This window comes from Ochotona curzoniae, unplaced genomic scaffold (assembly GCF_017591425.1).
Source record: "Ochotona curzoniae isolate NIBS_2020 unplaced genomic scaffold, NIBS_Ocur_1.0 contig_4877, whole genome shotgun sequence".
In the NCBI taxonomy this organism is placed as follows: domain Eukaryota; kingdom Metazoa; phylum Chordata; class Mammalia; order Lagomorpha; family Ochotonidae; genus Ochotona; species Ochotona curzoniae.
In genome coordinates this window covers 1,095,148-1,109,051 of record NW_024466409.1, presented here as the reverse complement: position 1 = coordinate 1,109,051, position 13,904 = coordinate 1,095,148, and the positions used below count along the sequence as shown (strand labels likewise).

The window sequence follows — 13,904 nt, the reverse complement described above, 5'->3', positions numbered from 1 at the left end:
TCCACCCGTGGGAGTGAGAGGTTCATGGTAACTGGGGCTGGGGGAAGAGCTGAGGCAGGGAGAAGACTACCGCAGGAATCCCTGGACCCACCAAGGATACCTGAACCCATTAGGAACTGAGGCGGGCGTGTGGAGGGAGAGCTTCATGCTGGGTGACAGCCCCCAGGAAAGCAAGGCTGCTCCCGACGCTCATTCGGAGGGGTAGGACGTGCAACCTGGAGCGGGGGGCGGCCGCTGGTGGCCCAGGCCCATGGCACCGTGCACCTCCACCTAGGTGTGGCACTTGCTGAGGGCTCCTGCAGAGCCCCCCGCCCCGCTGCCCCCCGAGGACCGGCGCCAGTCAGTGAGCCGCCAGCCCTCCTTCACCTACTCAGAGTGGATGGAAGAGAAGGTTGAGGATGACTTCCTGGACCTGGACCCTGTGCCTGAGACACCTGTGTTTGACTGCGTAATGGACATCAAGCCTGAGGCCGACCCCACCTCGCTGAGCGTCAAGTCCATGGGTCTGCAGGAGAGGTGGGAGGGGTAAAGGAGAGGGAGGGGGTGGTCTCCAGGGGCCCTGGGTTTTCTGCTCCCAGTGAGAAGGGTAGGAGCCTAGCTGTGGCTCCCAGAGCGCAGGACAGAGCTGGCCGCGCAGCTTGGCCAGTGTGAGCATGCTCACCCAGGACTCTGTGCAGATGTTGTACCCACCCATGCACACGCAGATGGGTGCAGGCAGACACACGTGTGCACGCTCATGTACCTGCATGCCAGTAAGCCTGGCTGGGTTTCTTTTCCATGGACCTTGGCCTTTGCCACACTTGGTTGCTCAGCACAGGGATTCCAGGTGTGCCATCAAGGAGCCCTGTTTGTACGGAGCATCTCAGGGGCTCCACAGAGCACACCTGGGAGGCACAGGCAGCCTCAAAGCCAGCTCAACTCGGAGCAACCCACGCAATGTTGTGGGGTGAGCACTGAGTGAGGATTCAGAAAACCTAGGTTTGGTTTCAGCTCTGCTGTCACCTTCCTGACGTGCCTGGGCTGTTCCTGACCCCTCAGCATGGGCAGAGGGGGTCCAGGTCTCCAACTCTGCAGAGGGAAGGCCTGTTCTGTTCCATGCTGGCACCTAGTAAAGTGTATCCAGGGCAGGCATCTTTCCCACCAGCGTGCTGTCCCTGGGACTCCTGCCTTGCCGCTCCTTGCTAAAGGTCCCTATCTCTAACTCCCAGGCAGCCCCCACCAAGGCCAGCTGCAGCCAGCATCTGCTGGGCTCTGAGGCAGATGACCTGCCTCTCTCTGAGCTCCCTGGGGACCACAGGGAGGACCTGACTCCACAGCAGCCGAGGGGAGCCCGAGGTTGGGGCTGCTGCAGATGAGACTGCTGCACCTTTTCAAAGTTGCTTAGCTGCTCCGTGACAGGAAACAGATCTCGGGAGTCAGGTCCCCCCAATAGGGTCGAGGTTCCTGCTCCTGGTGGTGGGTGGGGATGAGGAGTTCTGGGCACATTCCCCACTCCTTCTCTTCAAGCCCAACCTGTTCTCCCTCTGACCCCTCCCTCAGCTTCCTGGCCAGCTGCACCCTCTCTCTGCGCGACACTCACTGCCCCTCTCCTCGTGCTTCCAGGAGGGGTTCCAATGTCTCCCTGACCCTGGACATGTGCACTCCAGGCTGCAACGAGGAGGGCTTCGGCTACCTCGTGTCCCCCCGTGAGGAGTCGGCCCACGAATACCTGCTTAGCGCCTCCCGTGTGCTCCGCGCAGAGGAGCTGCATGAAAAGGCCCTGGACCCTTTCCTGCTGCAGGCGGAATTCCTTGTGAGTCCTCTGTGCCACGCCCCACTCCCCTCACTGTGGCAGGCCTGCCTGTGCCTCCCCGTCTTGCTACTGGCTGGGAGATAGAGCTCCGGGCCCAGAGCTTAGCACCCAGCAAATGTGAACATCACAGTCAAGTCTGCTCTCCAGCCACCTTGGGCAAATGCTTCCCCTCTGTGCCTCAGTTTTCTAATCAGAAAAATGGGGATGGCAATAACAGGGCTGTGGTTGGGACTAAAGAGATGTTCACGACACCGAGACGGGAGATAGCGCCTGGTGGAGTTCAGAGTCTGTGTTGTCCACAACAGGCAGCCTTCTCATTGACTCAGGGACTCCAGGCCAAGAGAGATCACCAAGCATTGCTTAGGCTTTTTCTTTTCTTTTAGCTTTTCCATTTATTTAGAAAGAAAGAGAGAAAGAGATAGGAGGAAAGGGGGGGAGGGAAGGAGGGACTCATGCGGCCCGCACTATTGCGTATCAGGCTAAGCCCCTGTCTGCAACACTAGCATCCAATATGGTACCAGTTCAAGTCCTGACTGCTCCATTTCTGATGGAGCTCTCTGGCCTGGGATAGCAGCAAAGGATAGCCCAAGTGCTTGGGGCCCTGTGTGTATTGAGACCTGGAAGAGTCTCCTGGCTTCAGACTAACCCAGCTCTGGCCATTACAACCATTTGGGGAGTGAACCAGCAGATAGAAGATCTCTCTCTCTCTCTCTCTCTCTCTCTCTCTCTCTCTTTGTTTCTTCCTCTCTGTGTAACTCTATCTTTAAAGTAAATAAATAAATCTTTGCAAAAGTATTTTTATTGGAAAAGCAGAGTTGCACAGAGAGAGGGTGAGAAGCAACCTGAACCTGCTGGTTCACTCTCCAAATAGCCACAACTGCCCGAGTGGAGCTAGGCCAACACCAGCAGCCAGGAACTTCATCTAGGTCTCCCACACAGGTGCAGAGGTCCAAGCACTTGGGCCATCCTCCACTCCTTTCCCGGGCACATTAGCAGGAAGCTGGATGGGAAACAGAGCAGCCAGGACTGAAACAGGCACCTACATGGTATGCTGCATTGCAGACAGGGGCTTAACAAACTGTACCACAACATTGGCCTCTTTATTTTAATTTGTTTGTAACATATTCAATATAGTTCATGGAGAGGATTCAAATTCTTTAAATTTCTCTGATCATCTCCCCTAAGGCTCTGGCTTAGATCCCAGTCACCTTCCCACTAGGCTCTACCCCACAGCTTCTGACTGCCTCCTCTCAGATCTTGCGGACACCCCTGTTTGCCCAAATGCCCGTGCAGTTAAGAGCTGCTAACACCTAGAAGATGGCCACAATTGTCAATCAAGGGCACATTTTAAGTGGGGCTTAGCAATGTGCAGCAAGAGTTGCAGGCCGCAGAGCTTCTGGCACAGAGCCCAGAGGGAAGGCAGCGAGCTTCCCATACTGCAGGCCTTGCTCCCCGGGGTGCTCTCATAGTCCTTTCTCAGCCAGAGGGTCCTGGGAAGAAGAGGTAGGGGGCCCAGGTCCTCAGACTCAGCCGTCAGGTGACTGCAGCTGTGGGTAGGAATGGCTGAGGAGCCCCCTTCTGTTATAAGCCACAGGTACAAGGAAAGCAAAGCCTCCCTCACCCCGCCCCCTCCCAGCTGTCCCAGTGGCCCTTGCCCCAGACCACATTGTTTCTCAGTAGGCAGAGAGCCCTCCCCTCTGGGCTTCTTCCCCCTGCCCAGACCTATAGCTCCAAGCTCTCTAGAACTTGGCACTGCCTGCAGCAGCACATGGCCTGCCTTACCTGAGTTGGCACAGCTAGCCTCCTCCTCCAGCCTGTGCCCCCAGACCTAGCTCGCAGGGGCCATCCATATGCAGCAGAGCCAGTGCCACCTGAGCCTGTCTGGTGCCTGCCTCCCCTCCCAGCACCTTCCAGCCTCTAAGAAGCCTTTCTCTGCCCCTCTCTCAGTTCCCAGCACCATCACCTCCCTCCCCTGCCTGCTGTGACTGACTTTGCCAGAGAGGAGGGAACATGGCCTGACCCCCTTGTACCCAAGCAGTGTCCTGGGATTTTTCTTTCATTCTCACCACCATCCTTGGGAGTGTTACAACTGTTATTTTACAGAGCCCATATTGAGGAGGTGCAGGACCACTGGGCCCTATGAAGCTGTGTGCAGTGAGGTGCTGGTCTAGGTGAGCGTAGTAGTAGGGTGTGCCAGGGCACCAGAGTGGGTGCCCAGGGAACACCAGGGCGATGGAGGACGAGGTGCACCTCAAAAGCTGGGAACCATTTAGAAAGAAAGGCAGATGTGTCCTGTGCTCCTAGGAAGGGGAAGGCCATAAGTGGCGCCTGAAAGCAGAACTGAGGCTGCCTTACTAATAGTGGGAAGGAGACTGGCACACACGAGAGAGGCCAGACAGCGCACATTCCAAAGGCAAAGTGCACACCAGGGCTCGCTTCTTATTTAATTTTAATTTTTTACATTTTATTGCAGAGTGGTATTAAATGCACCAAACAAAAATTGTGAGGTCATAATAGAAGGAGTTCCCATATATACCCCCTGACCCCATTTACCTTGTTCACATCTCATTGTGAGTATCTTGGGTACAATGAATGAACCACACTGAGCTTAGAGCTTGACACACACCGTGACCAGGGCACCTGTTCTGCTACAGACTCAGGGAAGGCTTCTAAGAGGAGGTGGCTTCCTCTGCAGTAATATGTTTTCATCAAGACTTATTTACTTGAAAGCCAGAGTTAACAGAGAGGGAGAACAAAGAGAGAGATCTCTTCCATCATTCCCCGAGTGGCTGCAATGGCCAGAGCTGGGCCAGGCTGATGCCAAAGCCAGCAGCTTCATCCAGCAGGGGCCCAAGCACTCAGACCATCCTCAGTGGCTTTTCTCAGGCCGTTAGCAGAGAACTGGATCAGAAGTGGAACAGGCAACCTCAAACCAACACCCATATGGGATGCTGGCATAACAGACAGTGACCCAAATTGCTACACCACATGGGTCAGGAAAGTCACTCAGTTTAGCTGTCTCTCAGAGACTGTGGAAGAAGGCAGTGACTAGCCAGGTCACCCTTGGTGGCCATTGTTTGCATTTACCAGTTGTTTACTGAGCCTGTTACATGCCGGTCTGGTGCCCAAGGAGCACCCACAGTGACACTGATTACACATAGCTTGCACCAGGCACTGTTCTGAGGCTGTGTGTGATAGCAAACGTTTGTTGAATGTGTGCCTGCACCACTCAGCCGCTGAACGCAGGAAAGGGGAGACTGTCAGCCCAGTCTGCATGTCCCCAAAGCCCAGCCCTCAGCCACTCACACCACCATGCCCTCCTCCTGCAGGAAATCCCCATGAACTTTGTGGATCCCAAGGAGTACGACATCCCCGGGCTGGTGCGCAAGAACCGATACAAAACCATCCTTCCCAGTGAGTACATATTGCAGCAGGGCTTAGGAGGGACCAAGAGGCCTGAACTGGGTCTCCAGGGATGATGGGATCCTGGAGGAGAAAGGACAGAGGTCTGGAAGTGTGGAGAAGGCAGGTGCACTGGACTAGGCAGTATGTGGGGACTGGCAGTGTCCATGTCCTTCCTGTCTCCAGAGTGGACAGACTGCAGTGAGTTCAGGCTCTGAGAGGGCCAGTCCACAGCTCGTCCAGTCACACAACCACGAAGTACAGGGCAGAGTCTCCAGCCCAGGCCCTTGCCGCCTCTGTACTGGGCTCTAGTCTGTCTTAGGTTCAGTTTGCTTGGATTGTGTGTCGTCTACGGCCATACCACCCTGAACGCGCCTGATCTCAGTTTGCTTGGATTGTGAGTCCTCTAACAGGCACAGGGGAGTGAGCTCCCTGCCACTCAGAGTATTCAAGAGACTGGGTGTTCCCTAGGTGGTCTGAAAGGGGTTTTCCTTCCTTTGGGAATGGTAAGCCCGGGTGACCCAGTGTCTGTTGCTAAATATGGCTTTCAAGTCACTTTCATCAGGCCCCTGTCTGCCTGCCACCCATGCCCAGGCCCCCGGGCTAGCTTAGGGGTGACATATTGGAAGTAAACCCCAAAAATCTGCTTCACTCATTTGTGAAGTAGCAAGGCTTTCAAAAAGCCGTATTGCCATCAGCATCTCCAACAACATGTAAGATGTCATGACTTATTTTTAACTTTTAAAATATCGACTTGTGGTTTCCATGGATACATCATCTCTAGGTAGTTCCAGTTAAACAAAGCACCATTTAAGGCCGGGATCCATTGTTTAGAGCTGTTCACCTCTTCTTCCTGCTGTCCCCTTCCCAGCCCTACCTGGAGGAAAGGGCCTGGGTACCCCAAAACTAGGACTCTGCTGGCCATGTCTCCCCATAGTCCCTACTGGCTTGCCAAGAGTCTCAGCCACCTCCTGCCATGCCCAAGCCTCCAGGCCTCCCACTCCTTACCAGACATCTTATTTGTCCAGCACCCACTAACCAGACTTGAGAAAGAGGACAGGTCAGGCTGAGCAAAGGCCACCTCCAGGTCCAGGCCATGCTGCTGAGGGCTGTGGTCTCCATGATGCATGAGTGTCACTCCCAAGGCCCTGCCCCTGGTACAGACATGCATGAGGCTCACACATGGCAGTGCGAGAGTCTGCTCCATAGACACCATCAGAGTGATGGTAACCCAGCAGGTGGCCTGCAGAACAAGAGCAGGGCAGAGATTCCTTTGTCTTTCACCACTGTGTCCCAAGCACCAAAACAGGACCTGGTATATGATGGGTGTTCTGTGCACATATTTGGATGTATGGACAGACAGATGATGGATACATGGACAGTCAGAGGGCTGGATGGATGGAGGGAGAGACAGATGCACAGGCCAGTAGGTAACAAGTGGATGAGTAAGTAGATGGTGGGTAGATGAAGGTCTCTGGACTATAGCATCCTCTCTTCGTCCCCACTGCCAGATGACATGGTGAAGAAGAGGGCTTCCCTGGGCTGCCCAATGCCAAGAGACATTATCTACCTAGAGTACCTTGACATGAATGCCCACAGGAGTCCTGCCAGGCAGTGCAGCTCCCAACCCTTGACACTTTCTGTGTTGGTCATTGCTGACAGCTCCTGCCCGGTCTCTTGCCTTCCCTCTTGCCTCCTGTCCTACTGTTGCCACCAGAACGGTAGGACAGAATAATCCTTGATGCCACTCTCCTCCTATCACCCATGCAATCCTCAGAACTGGGCCCCACTCTCTAGGCAAGGCTTAGAAGGTACTGGAGCCTCAGCCTCCTCTCCAGACCTCACCTGAACTGTGCAGTGGAATCGCCCATAACCCTGACCCATGCTGTTCCAGCTCTGCTCCTGCAAACCAAGCCAAGGAGCCACCTCTTCCAGGAGGCCCGAGCAGCCTGGTCTGGTCCAGAGTCCCTAGGCTCCTGCAGCCCCTGGGCTCACATGCACATACAAGCTGTCTACCTGCCCAACACTCTGTGTCCCATGGGAGCAAGGACCATATCATGTTTTTCTTCAGGCAACCAGTCACCCGCAAGCCACCAGCATGGCCAGGGCTCATAGGCAGGTGGAACACACTGCTGCTCTTAGGGCAGTAACTCCTTGATTCCAGAGGTTCTGGCAGCTGGCAGGAAGGGGCAGCGCCCACTGTGGTCCTTCTGGCCTGTGATCTGGACAGGCACAGGCAAGGGAGAGAGAGAAGGCCCATGCAGAGCTGCCTGCTCTCCACTTCCACTCGTCACCCTGGACACAAAGTCCCCTTCCGCCTTGCCCTTGCTCTTCTATCCAAGCCACCCTACTATGTCCCTGTCCAGGAGAAATACTGCACCCCTGATCCACCTGCCAAAGCCCTTGGGCAAGGGGGCTGGGGTAGGAAGGACTTCAGCAGGGAGGCATTGCTTGTCCCCTCTCCTGTTTGACACCCTTCTTCCCAGTGCCTTGTAGTAAAGCTTGTAGCAGGAAAAGTGCTGTATGGTGTTGAGCGTGTGCTGGTCTAAGTTGCCTGCCTAACTCATTCGTGTAGTCTGTACATGGTCAGTGGGGTCATCATCGTGAAAGGAGCACCTGGACACTGCTGGCAGGTCACAGAGCTGGGCTCCAAACCCACCTGGAGTGACTACTCCACTCCATGCCGTCTCCAAGAGCCTCCCTTGCACCCACTAGGGGTGCTGATGCTCCAGCCTTCCCTCTAGCAGACAAAAGACTGAGGCCCAAAGAAAAGATTCAGATGCTGTGCCGAAGCAAGACCAGCCCCCGGAGCTGCAGGCCACCACCAGTGTCCCTAGCCGCCCTGCATGTCCTCCCTGTCACTGCCCCAGCCTCCCCAGCTGCCAGGCTAGTCAATACAGGGAAGGTGGGGCTGGAACACAACACACTCTGCTCAGGAAGAACAGGATGTTACGGGAATCTGTTACTATGGGATCCAACGTACAAGTAGACTGGAGACAGAAACCTCCGTGCACACACATCTGCTGTCTAAGCTTAGGCACAGAAGCCTCTCCCTCCCTCCCATCCCAACGTTCCCCTGAACTGCCCTCCACCAAATCCTGGTAGCCCTCCGGAGTGCACCTGGCAGCTGACACGGTGCCTTCATTTCTGTTCTCCCTCCTATGCCCTCACAGCCTTTGGAGGCAGAGGTCTTTCTCTCGGTCACCAAATAGGAAAGGTGGGGCTTTATAGCCTTTATAGGCTACGAGGTGTACACACTCAAGCTACATTCAGTGGCAAGGTGTGGCTTACACGCTCACACAGCACTCGGTGACAAGATGGGGTCTACACACACCTGTGTACATCTGGAAGGACATGGTTGACATGCTGACTGTATGCGTGAGTGGTAGGGCATCCCCACATACGCTATATGCCACCTGCCACCTAGGGTCTCAACCCGAGGTCATCCCTTTCTTGCCTTAGCCTTCTTTTCGCCAGAGCGTGGAGGGAGCAGGGAGTCCAGGGCAGCCTAAGGGACACAGGCCCAGGACAGTCACTGATCCTTCAGACATACCCAGGACCCCTGCCCCGCTCCTCTTCACCCTGTCTGAATGGGTCATAGAGGGTCACTGTCTTCCTATTGGTCATGGGGAAGAAGAACTGCTAGGGCCCCAAAGAAAGGTGGGGACCCTGGGATGAGCCAAAGGAAGACTGGCTGAACAGCAGAGCACCCAGGTCCTGGCCTCACCTGTCTTCCTCCTCTACCCAGACCCTCACAGCAGGGTGTGTCTGACCTCATCGGACCCTGAGGACCCTCTGAGTTCCTACATCAATGCCAACTACATCAGGGTATGTAGTCCCATCCCGATGACCTCACTGAAGGGGAGGCCTGAGCCCCAGGGATGCGTCCCCCAGACCTGTGCCTAAACTCAGTTCTGGCTCCTGCCAGCCCCGGGAAGAGCCTGAGCATGGGAACTGGGCCCTAGGAGCCCTGACCCTGACCCTGACCCCTGGACTTGGCTGGCTACAGGGCTACGGTGGAGAGGAGAAGGTGTACATTGCCACGCAGGGACCCATTGTCAGCACAGTGGCCGACTTCTGGCGCATGGTGTGGCAGGAGCATGCGCCCATTATTGTCATGATCACCAACATCGAGGAGATGAACGAGGTAGGGACCCACGCCAGGACCAGGCGTCTGCATGCTTTGTGCCCCACCCTGCACAGCACAATGTCACAGTAATCCTGGAAGGCTGGTGGGGTTCCCATCCAAGTCAATAGAAAGAGATGGAGGCTGAACAAGATCAGGATGGTGTCTTGGGACCACGTGGTTAGAGGCAGGGCCCGGAGCTGGCCTCTCTATCTCCAGTGCCACAACCTCAGCTGCTTCCCAGCTGGCCAGACTGACACTGTCCATCCCCGTAACAGTCCAGTATGCTGGATCCTCATAAAAGTCCTTCAACATGAGGACTGCCTCGAGTTTCCAGCTGTGGAAACGAGGCCCTGGAAAGACATAGCCTGTAGGTCGTACAGCTTGGGATTTGACTCCAACATGCTCCAACAAGCCTGTCCCTACCCTTGGAAATCTCCTGCTGGCCCGGGGGAGCCACTGGGGAGAGGTGGCAGGGGTTGCAGAGGGCGACTGGCAGCCCCATCTGGGCCCCTGCAGAAATGCACTGAGTATTGGCCGGAGGAGCAGGTGGTGCACGATGGCGTCGAGATCACCGTGCGCAAAGTCATCCACACGGAGGATTACCGGCTGCGGCTCATCTCCCTCAAGGTGAGCTCTATGCCGGGCTGGGCTGGACTGGGCCGGGCTGGGCTAGGCTAGGAGGATGGGGGCTAAGAAGTATGCATGACTGGGCAGAAATGCACTCTAGATGAGACAGAGGCCTGTGTAGCTGACCAGGAAGTAGAGACGAAGCAGCAGTGAATGGATTTGGAGGCCAAGCAGGACTCAGGTTGTGGCTTTTTTCCAAAGCTTACTGCTGCTGGATTTCTTTTTCCACACTGTCATACGTAATGCTCTCTGAGCCTGCTTAAAATGCAGTCAAGACCAGAAGTGGCTGTATGAGGGAACTTCAGCAGCCTCCAGTGCTGTGCTTGTGACTTGAGGGTCTGACAGGTCCTCTCCAGGCCTGGGGTGCTGGGCCACTAGCCTGTGGAGCCAAATCTGTCCACCAGAGGGCAGGCACTCCCCACGGCTTTGATGAGGCACAGAAGCCTGAGTTACAGAAAATGGCCAAGGCAGAGAGGCAGGCAGCAACAACAGATGAGCAATGTGGAACAGCCCAGAAGAGTGGAGGGAGGGATCCTCCCACCCTGAAGTTATGCCTCTTCCAGGAGCGCATAATAGAGGAGACTGTTCCTTTCAAATCAGGAGGATCTGTGGGTTCTGTTTTTTAAAAACCAAGAAGTCCACTGCAAAAACTCTGAAGGTAAGGTAGCTGACCCTTAGCCCCATGCAGCCCAGTGCTGATGGCCCCACAGGCCCAGCCACAGAAAGGGAGCTCACAGCCCGAGACTCTTCCCCATGGGCTCACCCACAGACACACACAGGTGTCGAGGACTCCTAGGCAACCCTGAAAGCGGGGAAGGGGTTGGATAGGGAGGAGCTGTGATGACTGTCACAAATGCCTGAGGCATGGCTGCCTAGGCAGAAAGAGAAAAGAGACGAGTGGGGAGGAGCTTTCCAGGTTTCCCAGCACTATGGGTCTGTAAGGGAGAACTAGGGCAAGGTAGGCTTGGAGGATATTTCCTCCTATCCATAAGCCAGTTTCAAGCACCTGCCCTGGGCTGGGTTCTGGGTTGCATTCTGGGAGCGCAGAGCAGTGCAAAGCATGGATTCTACTCAGGATGCGCCCCTAAGATGGTGGCTTAGGTAAGAGACAGGTAAGGGTTCCCAAGGGCCCCAGCCTAGACAGGGCACCCTTCCTGGGAGTGGCCATGCTGAATGGGGTCTCAAATTCAGGGTCTCAAATATCCGCCTAGGACAATGCAGAAAACATTGTCTGCAACAACAGAAATAAGGCATGGACAATGGAGTGTGTGCATGTGTGGGTGCCTGTGCGTGTACACGAAGCCCTGCAGAAACTTGGCCCACAACCCTTTCTGGAGGGTTGTGTGCAGAGGCCAGGGATGTTTCTGGAAGGGTAAATCTGTGTGATGAAATCTTGTTTGCCAGGCTGAGGACTAAGGGGAGTGAGTCCAGAACAGGGAATTCCCAGAACAGAGAATGCAGAGGTAGGGGTCTTGTTCAGGCCAGGCTGCTAGAACAAAACACTACAGGCTGAGTGGCTTATCATTAACAGGTTTATTTCTCAGTTCTGAAGGTCATCAGGGCACTCGCCCTGGCCCCATCTCTGTAGACCCTCACACTGGGGGATCTGGAAGAGACACGTTCAAGCTGTAACCGAGGGGTTTGAACTCAGCAGCAGCACGCTGGGGTCTGTGTTAGACTCAGCCCCTCTGACCACTGTGGGTCCACAACGGTCAGGGAAAGAGAAAGAATGTCAGGCTGTGGAGAGGGGATCAAGGTGGAAGCCAAGCCGGGGACACCCAGAGCTTAGAGGGGAATGGACAGCAGAACACAGCAAGGGGAGGCCAAGGGCTTGGGGGCTGTGGGTCGTGTGGCTGGGGGGCACCTGGGCCACTTGTGGACAGGACTGAGCTGGAGAAGGGACTCCAGGCCTCTCCCAGGGGGTCTGGTTCTGGCCTCTGGGTGCTGCGGTGGAGCTGGGAGGGGCCAGGGTCCCATCTCTCCTGTGCTTGCTCCCCTCCCAGCCGTGCTCTATTCTGAGCTGGTGTGTAAGAAGGACAAGCTCAGAGGTATCTGCGGGGGGGCTGGGGGCTCTGTCTCCTGGGCAGAGCGGGACTGAAGAGCGGTGCCTGAAGCATTACTGGTTCACATCCTGGCCGGACCAGAAGACCCCAGACCGGGCCCCACCACTGCTGCACCTGGTGCGCGAGGTGGAGGAGGCAGCACAGGAGGAGGGGCCCCACTGCACCCCCATCATTGTCCACTGCAGGTGAGTCCTTCAGCTGCCTGCCAAGGCTGAGGCAGGGCCACCCCACTCCACAGACCACCCTGCCCCTCACCTGCTCCCGTGCACTTGGCCCCCAGTGCAGGGATCGGGAGAACTGGCTGCTTCATTGCCACCAGCATCTGCTGCCAGCAGCTGCGGCATGAAGGCGTAGTGGACATCCTCAAGACCACATGCCAGCTGCGCCAGGACAGGTCAGCCTATGGGTGGGGACCTCTCCGGGATGGCTGGGTGGGCTGATGCGTGCATGGGGCTTTCGGGCAGACAAGGAGCAGGGAGGACAGTAGGGTACACATTTGGGATCCAGAGGAAAAGGGAAGAGAAACAGAACCAGTGGGCAAAACATGGTGGCCCAAGACATCAGACTCCTAGACAAGAGGAGGCAAAACTGGCAGGTGGCAAGTGTCGGCATCTCCAGGCTGCCCAAGAACAGGCTCCTCATGTGCCCCAAGTGACTGACAGCCCATGGTGGGGGAAGGGAAGGGGTGTCCTCCTGCAGGCCACTCCAGGGACCCCACCCCTACCCACATGCCCTCTGCTGGGTAGGGGCGGCATGATCCAGACTTATGAGCAGTACCAGTTTGTGCACCATGTCATGAGCCTCTACGAGAAGCAGCTGTCCCACCAGCCTCCGGAGTGAGCAGGCTCCACCTGCGTGGTCCTCTGGCTGCCACCTGGCCTGGGCCTGACCCCCTTCCCCTTCTGCTTCCTGCTCTTCAGTCAGCAACTTCTTCTCACCCACCGCCCTCCTTCCCTCCCTCTGCTAGCCTGTGCCTGGCCCATCCACCCCCACCCCCCAGCATAGCTCTGTACATATTGGGGAGTTGGGAGGAGGTACCAGGCCAGGCCTGGGACCCGGGACCTGACCCAACAGCGCAGCCCCGGGGCCTTGGTTTTTATTGACGGAACTCATGCTCCTGGGCCCCCATGTCCCCGTGCCGCACTCCTCATGTGCTGCCGCAGCGCCTTCTGTCTGTCTCCATGTCTGCTGTCTGTACCAAACACTGTGTCTCCCCGGCCCGGGAAAGGGCACAGGGGTGAGGAGCTCCAGTCCCTGGGCAGCCCAGGTAGGGGCCTGCCTCGGATGCCCCCAAATACACACAGCCACTGCTCCCAGCAGACAGGCTGCATTTTGCCCCCCACCCCACCCAGTACTTGGGACCTGGGAACATGGAAGTTCCAGAGCAACCTCAGCTAAGAGGTCCCTGGGTTGGGATGGGCATCCCAGGGTGACCTGTGAGTGTGAGAGACCGTCAAGAGGGTAAAGGATGGGTGGGGGTGGGGATCCCCCCAAGGCTCGGGCCTGGAGGTAGAGGGCTCCATGGGTTGGATGTATGAGAGGTTTGTGGTGTCGTGTGGGAAAGCCTTCCCCGAGGTCTCGCTCCATGTTGCTGTGTGTGTCCCTGTGTCCCTGTGTCCATGGAGAGCCCCTCGGCAGGGCGTGCATGACTCTGGCAATGCGTGTTATCTTGGAGCCACATGTTTTTATTGCTGACCTTAAATATTTATTCCACGGCAGACCCGAGTCATTTGGCAGCGTGTTTTTATAATTCGCTCGTGGTCATTGAATAGAGCAATAAACGGAGCATTTTGAGCAAAGCTTGCCTCCAGGGCCTGTGTGATGATTGTCTACATTCTGGTTCCTAGCAGCAGGTGCTCACTGTCGGGAAAGGGATGTTAGCCTCAAACCG

At 56.2% G+C, this 13,904-nt stretch overlaps 1 protein-coding gene across 2 annotated transcripts in view; it reads left to right on the top strand.

Moving 5' to 3' along the window:
• PTPN5 (protein tyrosine phosphatase non-receptor type 5) overlaps nt 1–12,880 on the top strand; it is a 57,989-nt gene extending 45,109 nt beyond the window's left edge. For both annotated transcript variants that reach the window (XM_040988445.1, XM_040988444.1), the window contains exons 6-14: nt 275–516; nt 1,603–1,792; nt 5,122–5,206; nt 8,943–9,022; nt 9,204–9,341; nt 9,840–9,950; nt 12,038–12,198; nt 12,294–12,407; nt 12,760–12,880. In XM_040988445.1, the coding sequence (XP_040844379.1) occupies nt 275–516; nt 1,603–1,792; nt 5,122–5,206; nt 8,943–9,022; nt 9,204–9,341; nt 9,840–9,950; nt 12,038–12,198; nt 12,294–12,407; nt 12,760–12,853 (1,215 nt within the window). In that variant the 3' untranslated portion in view covers nt 12,854–12,880. The remainder of the gene's footprint in view (nt 1–274; nt 517–1,602; nt 1,793–5,121; nt 5,207–8,942; nt 9,023–9,203; nt 9,342–9,839; nt 9,951–12,037; nt 12,199–12,293; nt 12,408–12,759) is intronic.
• Nucleotides 12,881–13,904: the final 1,024 nt, after the last annotated feature.